The sequence below is a fragment of the Cyprinodon tularosa genome, unplaced genomic scaffold (assembly GCF_016077235.1).
Source record: "Cyprinodon tularosa strain WSP-4 unplaced genomic scaffold, ASM1607723v1 ctg214, whole genome shotgun sequence".
Taxonomy (NCBI): Eukaryota; Metazoa; Chordata; class Actinopteri; order Cyprinodontiformes; family Cyprinodontidae; genus Cyprinodon; species Cyprinodon tularosa.
The window spans coordinates 164,516-184,357 of record NW_024038796.1 but is presented as its reverse complement, the minus strand read 5'-3'; the positions used below and the strand labels follow the sequence as shown (position 1 = coordinate 184,357).

The following is a 19,842-nucleotide window of genomic DNA, read 5'->3' as shown; positions in this document are numbered from 1 at the left end:
ACCTATAAGTTGTTTGCAATCCGCCAATCTAATAAAGAAGAAGAAAAAATACAAATATCTATGCCACTCACAACATGGCCGTGGCGTTGGCATTCATTGGCCCTCCCTTTGCGTGAAGCTATCTGTAAACTACGTTAAAGCTGCCACTCTGCGGCGTCGTGTAGGACCTCCCCAACATTTCATCTAACAGTTGACTAATGGTGGACGCGGTATACTGTTCGCAATTGGTCCTCATAGCTGTCGCCCCGACGCCTTGCCCTCCTTAGGAGCGTAGTGATAACCAGGACCTGGGCAGAGAGAGGGGCTCCGCATTCAGCTCGGCTTCAGACCTGTTTTCCACATTTTATTAAAGTATCTCGCGCCTCCGTTCGTAGTTGTTACTCGTGTTCTCGTTGAGCTTTTTCGACTTGGACAGCGTGAATGAAGCAGCGCTGTTAACATTCAAGACCATCTGCTTAGAGAAAAGGGAGGTGGAAGAAAGAAGGAAACGACAGTAGAGAAAAAAAAAAAAAAAAAAAAAGACGGAGGTTGTTTGGACCAGGACGACAAAGCGGCTAGCTTCCGGAGCTGTGAGGGCTATTTACACTCAACGTGACATTGATAACTGATAGGAGATAAAACCGAGGATAATCTGTTGCCGGGGACAGCCTCGACAATCTGCTGGCGTCGAAAAGAAGATAAATTAGTTAACGAGGTGTGAGCAAAACATTAGACTGGAGCATCGCTGTCATCTGGAGGAAAACAAAGGAAACACAACGGTTCAGGTAACGTTGGATTTATCAATCTACTAGAAACATTTGTCTGTTTTTGTTTTGTCATTGCTAATAATTTATTCAAACAAATGCAAACCCAGATGGAAAATGACGGTGGGAAGCTGTTGGCTCTTCCTGGGTTTGGGCTCCTTCAGGAAGATGCTGAGGAGCCTAATGGGAACATTTATTATAACAAGTGGCTTCAAAGAGTCTAAACTCTACATTCTTCTTACAGTTGTTTATATTGGCAGTTCAGCAGACATTTAAACAGAGCTGAATCCCACGGATAAGACCTCCACTGTCATAGAGGTATGAAGGCAAATCTGATTAAATTACAGAATAAAAGTTATTTTCCAAGACCAGCAGACAAAACAAGCCCTTTCTGGTTTAGCTAAGTGGATGACATCACTGCCAGGCTTTTCAAAAATGATATTATTAGTTGTTTTTTTTGCTGGAGTAAAAAGTCACATGCCTGTCTATTGAAGAGGATTAGAGGCACTGATAAAATAAAAACAGTTGAGTTTTTTAATTCTATTTCAGTTTAATATGGGGAAAAGGTCAGAATTCTGATTTTTTTCTCACAATTCTGACTTTAATCTCAGAATTTTTTTCCTCTCAATTCTGACTTTGATTTCAGAATTCTGATTTTGATCTCAGAATTCTGACTTTAATCTCAGGATTCTGACTTTAATCTCATGATTCTGACTTTAATCTTAGAATTCTGACTTTAATCTCAGGATTCTGACTTTAATCTCAGGAATCTGACTTTAATCTCAGGATTCTGACTTTAATCTCAGGATTCTGACTTTAATCTCAGGATTCTGACTTTAATCTTAGAATTCTGACTTTAATCTCAGGATTCTGACTTTAATCTCAGGATTCTGACTTTAATCTCAGGATTCTGACTTTAATCTCAGGATTCTGACTTTAATCTCAGGATTCTGACTTTAATCTCAGGATTCTGACTTTAATCTCAGGATTCTGACTTTAATCTCAGAATTCTGACTTTTTTCCCCTCAGAATTCTGACTTTTTTTTCTCACAATTCTGAATTTAATCTCAGAAGTCTGACTTTAATCTCAGAATTTTGGATCTTAATGTAGATGGGCACCATGGCGGAAGAGATGTGGGAGCACTTAGCTTCACTGACAAAGATGTGAGTTGTTTGAGAGGGCCAGTACACATTGGTGGAAAATTATGCCACTAGGCAACTTTTTACGTGCCCAAGGTAAAGTGATGCTATTTCATTAATGGAAGAGCAGAAGGTGATTAAAACAAGATAGGTAATCTCTAAAACAGACATGGCTACGGCTTGATGCTAACCTGTTTGGTAGCTGTCAGAATTCAGTCAGAATTCTGAGATTAAAGTCAGAATTCTGACTTTTTCTCATATAATACTGAAATAAAATTTTTAAATCTGTTAATTTTTTTTTTATTTTTTTTTTTTTCGGTGACCCTAATCCTCTTCTGTACCTTTCTGTTTCCATCAAAGGTTGCATTAGGGAGAAAAAAAGATCTGGGCCACATGCCAGTACATTCTCCTTACTGAAAACGATCTGCATCATGCTATGTTTGTGTTTAACTGAAAGACATTTCCATTCAAGGACAGTTATTTATTCTAAACTCTGTAGCACTTGCTTTTTTTTTTTTTTTAAACAGCCAAGACTTGGATCAAACTAAACAATCTGCAGCAGCTCTAGAAACTCAGTCATACCCATAAAGATGTTACCAAGCGTGGCAGGACAACACTGGGACACCATGGCTTAACATTGCATTGTTTATAACCATTAACCTCATTTTCTGGCTTCTTTCTTCTCCAGCATCACAATTGTGTGCATCATTGGCTATTTTAACCACTGAGATATCAAAATGTCAGCTGTCTTAGGAAAATGGTGGCTAATATCCTGTGTTACATTAATGAAAACAAATTCTTCCTAAAACCACTTCTCTAATGATAAATCAACATTTTTAACATAAAGATGTGGGGATTTCAAAATGAATAGTTTTAAACCTTTTCATCTCATTCTTTTTTAAACATAATGGCAGGTTTTCTAAGTTGTACTTTATTATGATTTACTTTTAAATCTTTAGGACAATTTTTGACACAGAGATAATACATTCTGCACTTCTTCCCGAGGCCGCTGTGAGACCAGCTGTTAAAATCTCTGGCGTAGGGCTGAGTCAGGCTTACTGTGAGATGAATGCTTTAGCCTTTTCAAATAAAGGTTTCGGTCACTTTTAAGGAGGGATTTTCCTCCTAAATTGGAAGTATTTTCAATTGACATTTTGGTGCTTGAATCTCTTTTTACTCATTGTTATTGTCCCGTTTTAAGGATGAACCACCTAACCTTCAGTGAGCTGTGTTGCCTGTTCTGCTGTCCACCGTGCCCCAGCAAGATCGCTTCCAAGCTGGCCTTCCTGCCCCCAGAGCCCACCTACAGCCTCATGTGTGATGAAAGCGGCAGCAGATGGACACTGCACCTCTCAGAGCGGGCTGACTGGCAGTACTCTGTGAGAGAAAAGGATGCCATCGAGTGTTTCATGACGCGCACCTCCAGAGGGAACCGCATTGCCTGCATGTTTGTGCGCTGCTCACCCAATGCCCGCTACACGCTGTTATTCTCCCATGGAAATGCTGTGGACCTGGGCCAGATGAGCAGTTTCTACATCGGTCTGGGCTCAAGGATCAACTGTAACGTGTTCTCCTACGACTACTCTGGTTACGGAGCCAGCTCTGGGAAACCCTCAGAGAAAAACCTGTATGCAGACGTGGACGCTGCATGGCATGCGCTGCGATCACGGTAAGGATGAGAGATTTTTTTTATGATGGTTACATGTTGCTATAATTGGTCAATGCTTTAAATTCAGATCTTTTTAACATGTATGAAAGTACATTGCAACAAAATGAAGACTGGGTGAAAAAGGGAAGTGGCAGATATTTACATAGACAAAGAGAGCAGAGTTCCTCACACCGTCGGACACTAAATCAGACTTAAACTTTCTCCTGGCATGTCAGGATTACCTGAATCGTTGCTAAATTCCAGAATAAAGAGCAACATTTTACTGAAGTTTATGTTTTCCTTTCTGTGATGTCAGACATGTGCATAGATTGGTCAATCATTTTGCGTCTCCTTCCTCTTGCCCCATCAAGTGTTTTACTCTAGTTTCTAACCCGCTCTTCTTGAACCCATCTTTAATCATACATATATTTTATTGGCTATCTGATTATACTAAACTGTGTTATACTTGAGTCAGAATTTACTTCCCATTTTGGCCCTAAGTTTGGCTCATTGTTCAGTTGGAAGGTCCATTTTTTTCCCCCCATGCTAACTTAATGTTTTTTCCCCATCATGCTGTGTATTTTATTTTTCCTCCCAGTTCCCCAATGCATTTGTCAGTTTTAATCAGATAATATTGTTGCTTTGGAAATAATGTCTATTATTATTATTATTATTAGGGCTGAAACAATGAATCCATTGTTGAAATAATCGTCAACTAATTTAGTAATCAATTAATCGTTAACTGGAGTGTAGAGACTCTAAAACATGCCTTTAGCTGACAGAGCGACCCGCTTAGAGCTGTAATTATAACAAAATTGTAAACAGTTTGCATTTTTTCGTCTGTGAATATGCTCCATCCAGAACTTAATTTGCAAAAAGTCTTAAGGAACCTTTTGCTATTGGATAATTTCACGATTAATTGAAAGGAATAATCGAACAATGAATCAAAGAATCAAAAGGCATCCACACAAAAGATGTTTCTTTTTTTCCTTTTTCATAGACATTTCTCATCCAAACCCGTTACCTCCGCAGCACACATCCAGTCACCTTTATTCATTCCTGTATACTTTCATGCTTATCACTATATTTGTTTCAAGAGATGAATGTGCCGCTTTCATGCATCTGGTAGTTGCACGTAAGCATCAATTTGTGCAGTTTCACAAACCGCTTCCTGGAATCTTGCCATATTTCTTTTGACTTTTGCTCATAATGTCACAAAAATCCCATCCCGGTGCCTCCATATAACTCAGTAGCTTTGAATAAGCTCTTACAAATACCCATCATTCATAAGGCTTTACAATCTGCTTGAATATATAGTCTGCTTTTAACGTCAGCTTCTCACTTTAAAGGAATTCATTAAAACATATTTTTTAATTTAATATTCTGACATTTGGAAAAAAAAAAATAGGCAATTCTACCAGACCTAAAACGTTAAAAGCTTAATCTGATTTCTGTGTTGGAGAGAAAAAATTAAGGTTGTGTTTAATATTATGTAAACATCCACTCTAAGCTTGTATTATTAAGACTTGCCAAAAGCCAGCTCTAAAGTATGCTATTAACCTCTAAACGGTATACAAATGCTTTCTTAGCTGCGATTTATTAATGTTACCACTGACAGCTTTGGCTACGTTCACACCAAAGTGACACAATTTTTTTGGCCCATTTGCGACCTGTATCATATCTTTTCTTTTTTTCTGTTCAGTCTGAACAACACAGATCCAATTTTTTTCCAATGCGACCAAGGCCACTTGGCTATGTGGTCCTGAATTGTGGTCCTGTGGTCCTTTTCATCGGACCTGAACGCCATTAATACCCGACAAAGGTCAGTATTCTGGGTCTTGCTATAAAGAAGCAGCAAGAAAACCAACAAATATGGTGGACAATGATGCAGAGAGCAGTATTTATGTTTAACCATCTTGAAAATATTGAGTTTTTATGGTTGGGAAAGATCACTAGATGCGCTCCAGCACTACCATCTACAGTATGTTTACTTCTGTAAACACAGTACATTCTGGTCTGTGATGTCATTGCGTCCTCTACTGCGCATGCGGGACACTTGAGTTGTATGACTGCAGTTCATACAGGAGATCACATACCAGTCGCATATATTTGGAAATGTAAACGGCAATGCAATAAAAATTGGATTTCACACAAAAATCGGAATTGGGCATTAAGGCCTGCAGTGTGAACGTAGCCTTTCAGTTAAGAATGAGAGAAAAAATTGTGTATGATGTTGTGATGTTGTTTTTTGCTATAAATTGAGTATGGGGACATTTTTGATTGAACTTAAAGGAGGTGAGTGGATAAAAAGGCTGATGTGACAGAAGCTCGGTAGGATGATGTGGGAGACATCTTCCCTTTGAATTGTATAAAAAAAGCACAAAGAGAGGAGGGACAGGGTGCCTGCTGAAGGAGCTGAGTGGAGGAAGGATTACTCAAATCACGCTCGTCGGTGAAATGACAAGGAATGGTTCAGTTGGTTTAGATGTGGGTGGGTAATGAGTGTGGTTTCTGTTGGTCCACTGCATGAAGGTGGAAGTAAGTGTCATGATCAGTCCGCTTTAAATGGATGTTTAGGTTTACAGACTATTAATTCCAGACTGATCAGAAAAGTATTTACTCTTTCTTAAGTGTCTTTGTATCGTTGTTGTTAATGTCCAGAACCATCACCTCATAATATCTTAAGGAACCTCCATTCATCAAAATACATATAATGGCATTGAGCTGTATTGCAATTTTTTTTTTGCCTCTCTATTTTTGAATATTTATTCCATGTTTGTACTGTGGGGAATTTAATCTGGCAGAGAGCAGTCTGTCTTCATTGAAAATGCCAAAGTTTGTATATATTCCAGAGGTGAACGTTTGAGATGAACGTGAAGCAGGATGTGGGAAAGGTCAGTCTACTTCACTGGGGCTCGGAAGTGGAAGAGCTTCATATTTCATTGTAGCTAAAAACTTGTGTCTGGATAACTACAAAAGGTAGATTACTGTGAACCGAAGGGAGATCTAGAAACTTTTTTTTTCTTTCTTTGCAGAAATAAAAAACCGAAATGCGCCATCCATTCATGTCCGTCCCCTAATTGGTTAATACTTTGTGAAACAACCTGTTGCTTCAAGTTCAGATGAAAACCTTTTGTTTTTTTGCCAGTAGTAGCTTCCATAAAGCTGTAGTCCGTCAGCCTTATCTGGAAAGCTTAAACTCAGTTAGGTTGTACAGAGAGTCTGTCTGAACACTGTGCGTTAAAAGCTGGACTGTTACTGCCCCCTCCTAACGAATGAATACGCTTTGATGTAAACCATTCCTTTCTACCTCTGGCTGTGTGAAGGGTTTTAAGTCACTGGAAGCTGAACCACCAGCCCAGTGTCTTTTTCTTTTTTGTAATCTTTCTCTTCAGAACTGGCCTGTTTTCAGTATTTTGCACTGTCCATCTTCCTATCAAATATTCAGAGCCCACCCATCTCTGTTAAAGAAGAGCATCTTTAGAGAATGATACCTCCATGTTGCTTGCTAACACGTAGGCTGTGTCCTAATGTCCACCTTAATCACTATATGTGATTGCGCCATTTTAGATAAGTGTTAGAAGATCTAGTGGATGAAAAAGTAGTGGACTCGAAATTACCCACAACGCACCTTGAAAAGTAGTGATATCTGATCTCTAGACAAGCAGATATAATCTGGAATGCTTTGCGAGGAGAGCTCTCCGACCAAAGCATTATGGGATTCGCTATCACAGTGACATGCTGTCGCCATAGGCGACAACAAATTACAAAGATGGCGCAGGCACTGTGCGGGGAGACGGAGTCACGTGACCAATGGTGAGTGAAAAGTAGTGATCATCTGTCCAAACAGTCAGTTAACTGAGTTGACTATAAAGTCCACGCTCTATATAGTGATTGAGGGATCTAGGGGTTAGGGTGGAGGTCCGGGTACAGCCTTAGTGTTTTTCTTTCTTAGCAGACATCAAAAATTTGCTGACCTTTTAAATAAATGTGTTTTTAGTTCAATGCGGATAATTATGTGAGAATCAGTCAGTTGCAGTTCCTTCTCACTGATGAGGCCTGAAGGCTAAAATCATCAGTTTGTTTGACCTCAGGTCACTCACTTCCTTCCATCCATGTTTGAGGATGCCTGCTTTTAGTCTTGGATCATCTCGTCATCTCCTTCTTTTGTTCTTTGTTGGAGCAGAGGGATCATGCTTTATGTCCGAGGGACTGATTCATGGAGGGAATGCAAACATGAGCTCAAACTGGGTTACTGGTTCCTACTAATATCAGAGTCAGATTCTTTCATGGTTCACAAGATCTGAAGTGGTTTATCTTTTTTTTTGTTTTTTTTTGTTTCTGCCATTAAGCCAGATCCAGTTCCCATAAAAGATAAGAACATTTCCTCACAATTAAGTAGCTGTTGTTTTGTGGAATACCATCCAGTCCGGCGCTTGGTGTTTGGGTTTTGCAACTGTTAAATACTGGGCTTGGCTTTTAGACTGAAGATCATTAAAACAACCCAAAAAAGATTACCGTAACACTGCAAGTGTTATTTGTTTCTCTTCAGAACCTCTTTAAGCTTAATCAGAATGAAACCAGATGAACTGGGTGTTTGTGTTGAGGAGAACATAAAGCGCTCATACAGATGGAAATGTCTGCAGCAGTGACTGAGCCCTCGGCTGCATGACTTTAGCTCAGTGTTTTCTCAGCTCCAGAGACTGCTTCTCTGCAAATAAAGGGCTCCGCATAAGGAAGCTAGCAGGTTAAACAGGAAGTGTGATGACAATTAAGCCACTGGTTGAAGAAGAACTGGCTTTTCTAGTGGTCACACTTTCCATCTTAATGTATACTGAGTCATTCGATCCCTCCTGCTTCAACTTCGACTCCCTTTTAGTTACAGATGTGAAAGCAACATTGGAATAAATGCAACTAAAACAAGGGAGATGTTAGGACCACTATGGTTCTGCTGCCTTTTTACCTGAGAATACCTTTTTTGCTAATATATTAGAGGGCTCCCTTCCTCTTAACTATGGGATATTTCCTAAATTGGCCTTGTTCAAAATTAGTAAATGATGTCCTAATTTAAGTGGCTCAAAAATATGTCATGAAAAGCTTTAGTTTAAAGAAGAATGATCTGTGCTTCAGGGTTAGCACCAGGCCCATAGCAATAATTTACAGAGAATTAACAAATCAAATAAGATGTATATATTGTAAGAAAGGAGCACTATTTCAAAAGCTGCCAAAGTTCTGACTTTACTCTGATCAAAGTTATATTTGGGGATCTATAAAATGTTTTCATTATGTTTTGTTATTTTAGCTTTTTGGAGACTTAAGATTCACATCAACCCCATCAACCCCTGCTTCTTTTATTTCATAGATCATCACAGACCTAACAAGCTTTGTGATGAGTTGGGCTTCCTGCCTTTATATCAAAACCACACAGGCTTGAAAACTGTAGCTTTTTGGCCATTTTCGCCTCCATGCTGTAACTATATGGTTTATTTATTTTCAATAATAACAACTGAACTTCTTTCTTACAGTAGCATATTTTTCAGCAACATGGTGGCATTGTGATGTTGCTGTATGGAACACATAACACCAAAAATAAAAACACTTTAAATTACATTTTAAAACATGGATTTTACTTGTGTGAGTAATGGCTCCATCTCTGTAGTCTGAGTGTATGTACAAGGACTTTAAGAGTGATTTAAAACATATTCCTGTTCTCCGCTTTGATTAAATAAGTTATGGAGCTTGATAAAAGCTCTTACAAAACTTTTCTGCTTACTGCAGGATTTAACTTCCCCCAATGTCATGCTTCAAGCTTTAGATTTCAAACGTTTATTCCAGGAAAATTATCCAGAGTTTCAGATAAAACCTTTAAAAAAAAAGAGCTATCTATTGTTGCTGTAGTAGCTACTGCTGAAGTGTGTGCTTCATGTCCCGGGCTGGGTTGACTCATGGTCAGTATTTGCATCAGAGTGTTAGGCCTCTCTGCCTGTGTCATAAAGATCACATAAATGAGTCGACTGATTGCATTTTCTCTTTATCCTTTGCCCTAGAACAGAACATCAGATATAGAGATGTTGGTGTTTAGAACTTCACTAAGTCTAAGGATGTATTTGTCTATAATAATGTGACAGGAGACCTTTTTATCCTCATTAAATTGACCAACTATTTATTATTTTCACATTTCTAACTTATATGAACCTTTTACTCTTGTTTTTGTCTCTTTGCCATATGGTTAGCAAGGCGTTTACACTTGTAGGGAAATGTAAATTATTGTCGGATCAGATCATGTTCAGACCCCTGTTCCATTTCAAATTTATTGCATCTTCTATTATCTATTACTTTATTAGTCATGATGATTAATTATTTATAACAGAAAATCACCTATCTTTGCAGTTTTAATTTCAGTTTTGTTTTTTCCAACAAAGCAGCTATCCAAACGAGGTTTATGTAAACTTTGTGGCCAATGTCCTTCGTCACTCGGCAACTACAGTATCTCTTTGTTTTACTGCCACGTCTTTCTCTCTATCTGTGATGGGCTGCGTGTCTCTCCATGTTTGAATAGATATGGCTCACAGTTGTGCGTTTTATTCTATTGTTTTGGTTCCAGGGCCTAACCAGGGCTGATGTTAAATGTCAGCACGTCTACAAACAGCTTACACCTCACTATCCCTGTAAATTGACATTTACAGTTTTAAACGTTGAGCAGTCATTGTGGGCATTTCTCCATCAAGGCCAGCTAATCTCCGCAGGGACCAGCAGGATAAACTGGACAGTAACTAGTAACTGGGTGTTCTTTGCTTTTATTTCTTCATTGTTATCATATGTTTGGTCTGAAAATGTGCACAGCTGCAAACATAATTAGACGAGCTCTAGACCAGTTTACCAATAGAACCGGTTTGGTGGGAACACCCCCGCTGTGTTAAAAGCATCAAAGAAGGGCTGCTGTGTTTGTAGCTTAGAGGAACCAATTTACTCTGAACCAGTCGGTCCTGATGAATTTCATGGCAATAAAAAAAAAAACAAGAAAAAAAACTTTTTATATAGGTTTTCCAAAAGTTTGTTGTTCTACCTCACTAAAATCAATATAAATTGACAAACTTACAGATATATCTAAAATATCAGTGTGGAATTAAAGTGCTTAAACACATCGGCAGATGACATGGTGCTCCAAATCCTCACCAACGGTTGAAACTTCACTGGAGTTAAACATGTTCTTTATTTTGTGTATTGGCCTTTTATTTTCATCCAAAAATCAGACCTTGAATCATTGAGAAAAGTCCACTTGGCCCAGGTTCAGACATTTCTGACGCTGTCTCTGTAAACAAGGGATGCAACATTTCCATCCTTCTTGTAGGATCTGTCTGCATAGACCGCCTTAGTTCACTGCTCCGCCTGAATTCACTGATCAGACTTAATTCACTTATTCAACCTTCCTTTATAAAACTCCCCAAATTTATTAATGAATTTTGCTTGGCAATTCTTTCAAAGCTGCAATTATCCGTGTTGCTAATAATTTTTTTCGTCAACTAATTTAGTAATCGATTAATTGTTAACTGGAGTATAGAAACTACATGCCTTTAGCTGACAGAGTGGCCCATTTAGAGCAGTAATTCTACCAAAAAAAAAAAAACATTTAAGATTTTTTTTTAAATGTTTTCGTCTGTCAATATGCTCTATCCAGAACTCCTCAAGTGGAAACATTTTAGTTTCACCGGGTTTATATTTGAAAAATTCTTCTTTAAGGAACCTTTGGCTACTCGACAATTAATTTGATTCATGTAAAAAATAATCAACAGATTAATCGATTTGCAAATTAATCGTTTGTTGCAGCCCTAGATAGAACACTATATAATTGTAATTAAAGTAATGAAAAACTGTGAGTTTAAAACTACATCCCTTCTTCTTGATTTATATTCAGTTTATTTAGCTCATCTTAAATTCCCAATTAAAAATTCTGAAACTGAAATGTGTATTGTTTTTGGACTATTTGGATAAGTCCTTGTGCTGAACATGTTTTTTACTGAGATGTCCAGAACTTAGGATAGACCCAGTAGTTTCTGTTTGTTCTATCAGAGCTCTGTCAGCGTCATTACCTGCATCCCTCACAGGTGTTTTCTCTTTTTCTTCACATTGATCTTTCCTGCTCTTTGTAGAGCCATACGAAATAAGCCTTATGACCGAAACAACCACCTGTCAACTTACGTTTCATCAGCTCAGCAGAGCCAGAGGCGAGGAAACAAACGACCTGCCTGTAGTTCAGCCGTGCAAAATGAGGCACTCCCTTCACCTGAGCAGGAGATGTCCTCCCTGTGTGAGTCAGCAGGCCTGCTTCGTCATACGGCTGGTTACTCGTCAGAAGGATCAGCCAGCTTCCTGCTACTAGCAGTGAAAATGGGAATTTAGTTGAGGAGGGTTTTCCTTGTACTTTCACACTTTATCGTTCACGTCGTTTTTTTTTTTATATCTCTACAAATCACGACATTCAATTATCTTATTTTCCTTTCAGAATAAAAAGAGATTGTAAAACTGAGCTTGAAAAAATATAGATGACCAAAGCTTTTTAATTTTCATTCCACAGCAAAGTTTTTTTTTTTTTTCTTATTTGGTTTAAAAACTTAGGTTTCCCTTTGTCTCTTAAAGAGTAAATCAGTGATTTTTCTGAGTGTTTCCAAATAGCTCTGTATAACCTTGTCTTTTTTCTGTGTGGAAGAAGCAGATCAGCAGTCGTTCCTGCTTGTCTAATATTGAGCGGTAACCTGGCAACAGATTTGCAAAGAGCTTTCAGACCAAACCTTCCTTCTCTACTGAGGCCTGTAAAAACAAATGAGGGAATCTTGTTTCCTGATCAATAAGTCTATTGATCGTAGTGGAAATGGATCCTATCCATCTCTTCAGGCGTTCGAAATGCTGTGGAGGAATTTTCAGACCTTCTCTTGCAAAATCCCAAGCTAGTATTTGTTTACCTTTCCGACCTGGAAAAACAAAATTAGTCATCGAGATAATGACGCCTGTACCAATCTCTTGGGTGGAGTCCAGTTGCTCACCTGGCTAAACACAGAATTGTGCAATAAAAGTCTATTACTCCATCGTTTTGTACTTTGATTCTAACATTTCTTAAAGGATATCACCAGTTCACTAAATCATTTTTAATAAGGAATTTCCTAACCTCCTGAGTTGAAAGGTTTCAGTTCATCAAGCATTTCCCTGATGATCCCCCTGCAGTGTCACAGATGGCGTTTCTAAATCTGTTTTAACAAAAAAATGGGGTAGGCGACATATGTTCAAGACTTACAATGTATATTAGTCATAGATCAGCACTGCTAAGAAGTTAAAAGTATTTTTAGTCTTAAGGGAGCACGAGGTGGGCAGTCAAAAAAGCAGCGTGATGTAGAAGAGTGGGATGAGGGAGGATGGGATGCGTAAAGGATTGGATTTGTGTCAGGAGACTGAATCGATGAATGTTTGGGGGAGGGAAGAATCACTGACTTTCGCCTTTGAAGAACGATTGAAGCTGAAATTCGAAAGTAAATTGTGAACTGCACCAGCATGTCTGTGATTACAGTCCTCGTGCGCCGCTCCCTGAATGTTTGAACACAATACAAGATAGAGTGATGAAAGGGGAAGTCCACAGGTTCAAGCCTTGCCATATTCAGCGTTTGTGTCTCTGTTGTCAAGTGAAACTCCCCGGGCTGCTCCTCTGCCTCTGATAATGACATTGGTCGGTAAATGTGAAGATGTAAACAAAAGGTGGCTGGAAAATGCTGTCCTTCTAACGTCCTCCGTCTTTCCAGACAGTGACTGTCTGTTCTGCTTTGTCCGCTTTGTTGATTTTACATATTTGGTTGTAGCATGTTGCTATTCAGACTATTTTTATGTGGCAAGGTTTAGGCTGCATCATGTCTGGTTTTACTAAAAGCTGAACTAAAAAAAAAAAAAAAAAATCATCCTTGTATGGTTTGTTTGTAAGACTCTATCTATCCATCTACCCATCTATCCATCTATCTCACAGTAAATTTGTTTTATAAAATACAACTTGCAAATCTTGCTATACGCCATGAATATATTGTAAAAGCTTCTGTTAAGAAAACTAATCTTTAAAAAAAAGCTGCACTGAAGAGGTTTGTAATGAAATGTATGATTACCATTGATTCCTCAGTGATGGATATTTTATTTCTCTATAAGGTTTTGTGTTAATTTGGACTTGCAGGAAAAAAAAGCAGCGTTGATTTCAGCTTGATTGTACCAAAACTCAAACAAACTCTACTGCTTTTTTTTTTTTTTATCTGATATAGTTCGAAGCATGGAGTTACTAATAATGAGGATTTTATATAAGATTTTATTATTTACTCTTATTGGATCAGCTTCAAGACATTTTTTTTCAAATAACTAAGATGTGAGCGAACCCAGTTGGTGTTCTTTAGCAGCCATCATACTGCAGTAACTCTTACGGTGCTGTGCCAGTATTCGCACCACTATTTATACCCTGATGAGCACCTGACATGGACTGTAAACACTTTGTATATTCATGCTAAAGATTGTCTGGAGGCCACACTGACTGCGTTCCTCTGTTTGAGCTTCAGTTGTTTACTTTTTGCAGCAGGAAGCAAACATTACTGCAGTTTGATGGATTATAATCTTAGCTTCATCAGAAAACAAAGTAGTTTAACATGTCATCTGTCCCGTTGTTTTATGTATCCATCACTGTGAATCATAGGGGCAGGGTGGTATCAGCTGTAGTGTTGAGCCTGTAATGTTAGAGGTCCAGTATTTAATAACACGGTGGAGGGCAGGTTTGTTCTGGTTGCGTTTTACTGTTTGCTTTGCGTTATTCAGCCATGCAGCAATAGAGACAGTGATGCAGTGTTCCCAAAGTAGGTTCCAGCTCGTCAGCTGACTGCTTGCTACACTGGGTCACGTTAGCCATAATCAGCTGTGGAATGTCTTCTCTTCCTCCTGATCTTATTTTTCCTTCCTCTCTCATTTTATGCCTTCCCCTCAAACTAGGATCAGTGTCTTTCCTCTTCTGTCACCTCATTTTTTTTCTTTGTCTTTAGTCACAAGACTGCAGGGATATTGTAGAAGCAGCACTGCATCACACAACGTTATGCCGGCTTTAAAAGAGCACTTGTATAGAAGTGACAGTGACAAAATAAACCCGCAAAAGGAGTGATTAAATCAATTAAAGCATTCAGAGCAAACAACTAATTTAACAAATGTATCGGAGGAAAAGAGGATAAACTGCCAAGTAGAAAAAAAAAACGTGATCAAAGCTTAACAGGAGAAGAAAAGAAAAGAAATTAATCACATTAGTGAAACTAGTTACTATTATTGTGTGTTAATCAGCCTCTAATAGCTTCGCTGGAGGCATGCCAACGTCTGCTTGATGAGGACACAAGTACCAGCTCATAGTGCATTTGTACTGTACATATCTTTATTGTGTTGACCTGACTTTATGGTTATTTTAAGTTTTTATTTTGCGTGTTTTTCTTATCTTTAAAGGTACGGCATCCGTCCAGAGAGCGTGATCATCTACGGTCAGAGCATTGGCACAGTGCCCTCTGTGGACCTCGCCTCTCGCTACGAGAGTGCCGCAGTCATCCTGCACTCCCCGCTTACCTCTGGGATGAGAGTGGCTTTCCCTGACACCAAGAAGACCTACTGTTTTGACGCCTTTCCGAAGTGAGTGCACCCTAAGGCTCTCTGATTTTACTCTTCAAGAATGCCGACATCCTCATAGATGTAAAGACAACAAACTGAATTCAATTTCATTTGATTGGCTTAAGTAAAAAAAAATGTTGCCAACTGCTCCACCTGGTGGACAGTTGGTAAGATTTAATGCCTGGTAAATCTATTTGTCTCTCTTTGGTCTTTTTCCTTTGGAACTACTTTGTTTGGATTGTATGTGAAACACATGTGGAGGGAATATGGATTCAGTTATTTATTATTGTTTTTAAAAACATTTTTAACCAAATGTGTTCAGTTGGACAGATGTTTGTGTTCTGCGTCGCTGACCTAGTAATTTGTAAAAACGTTTTCAATCACAGGTCAAGCTATGACATGTCTTGCCAATTAGTAATAGGTCTGCATTTTTAACCATATTAAATTATAATATTTAAAAATGATAAAATATACTAATTTCTTTCTGGGCTGCATGGTTCGGGTTGTTGTCGTGCTGGTAGGTGAAATCAACCAAAAATAGGTGCTTTTTTTTTCCAGAACTGCTTTTATTCAGCTCCATCAACTCTGAAAAAGTTCCCGTCATGATTAACTGTGGTGAATTATTCTTATCTTTCACAATGATCTCCCTTTTTGGTCACATCAGTTAAAAAACAATCTGAAATCTGTGATTGCAATGTGACAAAATGTTTTTCTGTGTGACTTGTTCAATTGTTCTGTACTTGAATTGAATTCTGATCTTTATTTCTTCTAATCTGTATAATTTCTTTCTCCTTTTTTGCCTCCAAGCATCGACAAGATTTCCAAAGTAACGTCTCCAGTCCTGTTGATCCATGGTACCGAGGACGAGGTCATCGACTTCTCTCATGGCCTGGCGCTGTATGAACGCTGCCAGCGCCCGGTGGAGCCTCTCTGGGTGGAGGGGGCCGGACACAACGACGTTGAGCTCTACGGACAGTACCTGGAGAGGCTGAAACAGTTTGTTGCACACGAGCTAGTCAATTTATAAAGCTGCTGGAAATGAAAGAAGCCGGGAAGAAAGCCACTGTTTTAAAGTCGGCCTGAGTTATTGTTTCTGCGCGAGTTGCTAAACTGAGAATCGATGCGTCTGTCTTGAACTGACCTCATGGTGACTCGCCTCACTTAGTCGAGGCGTTTCTTCCCCCATTTGGTTCTTTACTTCACCCGGGATTACGCCGATCCTTTTTTCACTGGAAACGTCACCTCAGTATAAATCATTTTCCTTTGCTCTTAAATATAAGCGGAGAGGAGACCCATGCAAGGACAATATTGGAGTTAATGCAGTTATTTCAGAATAATCAAGTGTCATATTTTTTTCCTGCCTTATGAAAGATGATCTGTGGTTCTAAATAGAGACCTGCATTCCAGAAAATGGCCTTTCTACAGACTGATCAGTCTAAACCACCTCAACTCTGCATCTAAATCATGTTTCAATCTCCTCTCTTAGTACTGTGTAGATTTTCTTTCCAACATAACACATTGGTTTTGCACATTATGGTTTGTCACTGAGGAGCTGAAGAAGACAAACTAACACTTCACCCATCTGTGCCAGTTTTGCCAAATGTTTTACTATGTTAATGAAGCTTGTGTAAATAACGAAGATTTGAACTTGGCACCATCTCTGTTAACTGTAAAAGGTACAGCCTGATTATAAATTATTGAAGCAAGATGATGGTCTGCAGTGGAAGGTTTGGTTCCTTGTTTGAGAGTCTGTCCTTTCCAGCTCAAAGTAGTAACTTATTGGTTTGATGCATTATTGTTTTAAGGCACCTATCTTCATGCACCTGTTGATAAATATGTTTTCAGAGAATCTGTGGGCAAAATTCTGAGCTTTTGAAAATGATCACTCCATGTTTTTTTGTTGTTTTTTTTAATCACAGTTTTGTACAAATTCTATCTCTGGATCTTAATATATCAAATGAAATACTTGCCTGCTTTATGTAACTGGGCTAGAATATACTTATTGTACTTTTTTCCTAATGTATACAGAAGCAAAACTGCTGTGAAAGCTGCTGTCCTGCAAGACCACTATTTCCAATCAGGACGAGTTGGGATCACTGCTAATATTTATGGCTTCATCGGTTCAGGAAGTAGCTAAAATCTGAAAATAGGTTATTTTAGGGGAAATACATTCTTTTTTTTTCATTCAGTGTATTTAGACTGGGCGGTTAAGCATGGTTCCCCACTCTACTGAGACAATAAGCTATGTCGGTGATTAGCTTAACATCCAGGGCTTTGCTTTGTGTTCATTTTATCTTTCCTCAACATATTGCTGAAATCTTTGTTTCGTTTGCCCTTTAATTCATAGAGCGCCAAAACAGAGCTGCGTCTCACCATCACTCCACTAAAAGGAAATGTCAGAGCTGCTGTGTGCCATGAACGTACTATTTGCTTTTATTTTTATTTTTTTGGCTGGCATGAAGACATTTAACTGTGACAGAAATGTCATTTTTGTTGGGGTTATTTTTACACTTGGACTCTTGAAACTTCTTTTTTTTCCCTCACAGTTAACAATGAGCCAACTGGTGCTACCGTAAACCTTCAGGTCTGACTGGCTGTCTAATAAAAGAGCGGAAACGAGCAGCCGTTTGTCAGATTGACCAAGAACCACATCAGGATTGGGGACGACTTGTTTTGATGCATTGGCATGTTTTTTTCCTTGTATTTTCTTTTGATATGTACAAAGACTTTTGCTTTTTTTTTCACTGTAATAATTTTTTGTCAAGTTTTTATTTCACTGGACTTTTGTTTTTTTTAATCCCTCAATATGACAAGGCTGGCATCCAGGCAGCCTTTTGTACTCACCACCCTTACAGGTTTTAACCGATTTGATTTAATCTAGCATATTTCAATGCAAAGAACCTATGTATTAGCATTAATATAGTAATTCTAACATGGATAGAAAAATAAAACTAAGTGGAAAAAATGATGTAACTGGCTTTAAGTTTTTCTTTAATTATAAGGGTCTCTCATTAAGCACTATGCATTTTGCAGAGTAGGTTTGGAATTGCACTAGGGTCCTTTTTACTACTTTTTTTTTTTATATGTAGATATATAGTATTTTATTTGGGAACCCGAAAGTGGGACTAATTAAAACAGGGCATCAATTCTTCTTTCGGTCAGACTGTCTTTACACCAGCAGATGGCAATGCAACTCTGATCTCACTGAATGGATACAGAGATTCTTTAAATAACTCCCTGGAAACCCATGTTTTCTTTTCAAAATGTAGGGAAAGGGAACTCCACATCCTTGAGGTAGGAAGCAGGATTGGAAACCTGCAGGAGAACATTACTAAATGCTTTACTGTATAAATAAGCCATACTTGACTTTAGAACAGAGTTCCTGTTCCTTTACGGTACATAAAGCATATCTGTTTTCAGGGTCAAATTAAAAACACTTTAAGATTAAATTTTGGATAAACCAACACAAGCAGGGCTTTTTCTTTGGTGCTGGAGGAGAATCAAAGTTAAGGAAATGTTACAAAAAACAATATAACACAAGACAAGTGTGCTGTTAATGTGTGTCCATGCATTTGGGTTATATTATATTGAATCACCTTTTACTGATATATTTACTGAAATATTTTTGGAGCGTTTCTCTTGCACCTCTAAAAGTTACATTTCTCTCCCTTCATTATTGCAAAACTGCTCAAACTCAGACCGAATGGAAAACATCTGTGAAATGCTATTTTCAGTCATTCTCCCAGATTTTCTGTTTGACTTATATCTGAACTTTAACTGGTCCTTTCTGACAGAACATGCTTTGATCCAATCCAGTACATCTGGTAATCCAGTTTTGCAATTAAGTGCTACTTGTTGATAGTTATCTACACATAAACCCTGTAAAATATGTTATATCAACTGAAATATCAAGCTGTGGATGTCTAGCTAATATATTTTCATTTATGTGTAGGCCACTGGCCAGACTGGACACACAAGGTTCAAGTTCAGGTTTGAACTTTAAGCTTTAGTTTGCATTTTCTCACTCGGCGTGTCAAACTTTAGCTTTTTCAAAACTATTGTCTCTTGAGTGTATGTGAGCTAGTCCTGTGATTGAATGGGAAGCAGTCCAAACATTCAGCTGACACTGACCTCTCATCCAGTATCAGCCAGGGCACTCTCCAGTGTATGCATTCATGCAGGACTGTCAGAGTACGGCAGAAATATAGAAACTAATAGTAGAATGGGTGGGGCATACATATAATTGACAGAAGTAACAAAATTGGCGTTTCAGTGAAGCACTGAAGTCTATAAACCAGGAGTCTTCAACGTTTTCCAGGCCAAGAACCCCCTAACTGATGGCGAGATGGAGCGGGGACCCCCTAATTATATATATGGCATGAAAATGTATCAAACTGGTTCTATAGTTACTCTATTACATATGGAGTAATGTAAGGAAGGTAATTTTACCCTGAGATTATTAAAGTATTTCTGATTCAGATTCCTGGTTGATGGGACAGGTGTTGTGAATGAAACGGTGCCCAGCTTAAAAGAGCTCCTGTGTGTCGCTGAATGTGTGCATTGATGACTGAAAGACATCTTCTGCCTCCATTTATCAGTCTACTACAGTGTGTTGAATTCATATTAATGTCCAGGTGTGGAGCTAGATGGGGGGGC

At 38.5% G+C, this 19,842-nt stretch overlaps 1 protein-coding gene across 2 annotated transcripts; it reads left to right on the top strand.

Moving 5' to 3' along the window:
- The first annotated feature begins 73 nt into the window (after positions 1–73).
- On the top strand, positions 74–18,154 carry abhd17b (abhydrolase domain containing 17B, depalmitoylase). 2 transcript variants are annotated; one of them, XM_038285718.1, is made up of 5 exons: positions 74–764; positions 988–1,061; positions 3,085–3,552; positions 15,028–15,207; positions 15,994–18,154. In XM_038285718.1, the coding sequence occupies exons 3-5, from the start codon at positions 3,086–3,088 to the stop codon at positions 16,211–16,213; spliced, it is 867 nt and encodes a 288-aa protein (XP_038141646.1). In that variant the 5' UTR covers positions 74–764; positions 988–1,061; position 3,085; the 3' UTR covers positions 16,214–18,154. The 2 variants fall into 2 exon arrangements, with proteins under 2 accessions (XP_038141646.1, XP_038141645.1); XM_038285717.1 differs by lacking the exon at positions 988–1,061 and having other exon boundaries at positions 76–764.
- The last annotated feature ends 1,688 nt before the right edge of the window (positions 18,155–19,842 follow it).

What these genes read in the sequence shown, in the direction of transcription:
- abhd17b (XM_038285718.1), top strand. Translation starts at nt 3,086, where the DNA reads ATGAACCACCTAACCTTCAGTGAGCTGTGTTGCCTGTTCTGCTGTCCA. An exon ending in TGGCATGCGCTGCGATCACG is followed by an intron (nt 3,553 to 15,027) that starts GTAAGGATGAGA and finishes TTATCTTTAAAG; the next exon opens with GTACGGCATCCGTCCAGAGA. An exon ending in TGTTTTGACGCCTTTCCGAA is followed by an intron (nt 15,208 to 15,993) that starts GTGAGTGCACCC and finishes TTTGCCTCCAAG; the next exon opens with CATCGACAAGATTTCCAAAG.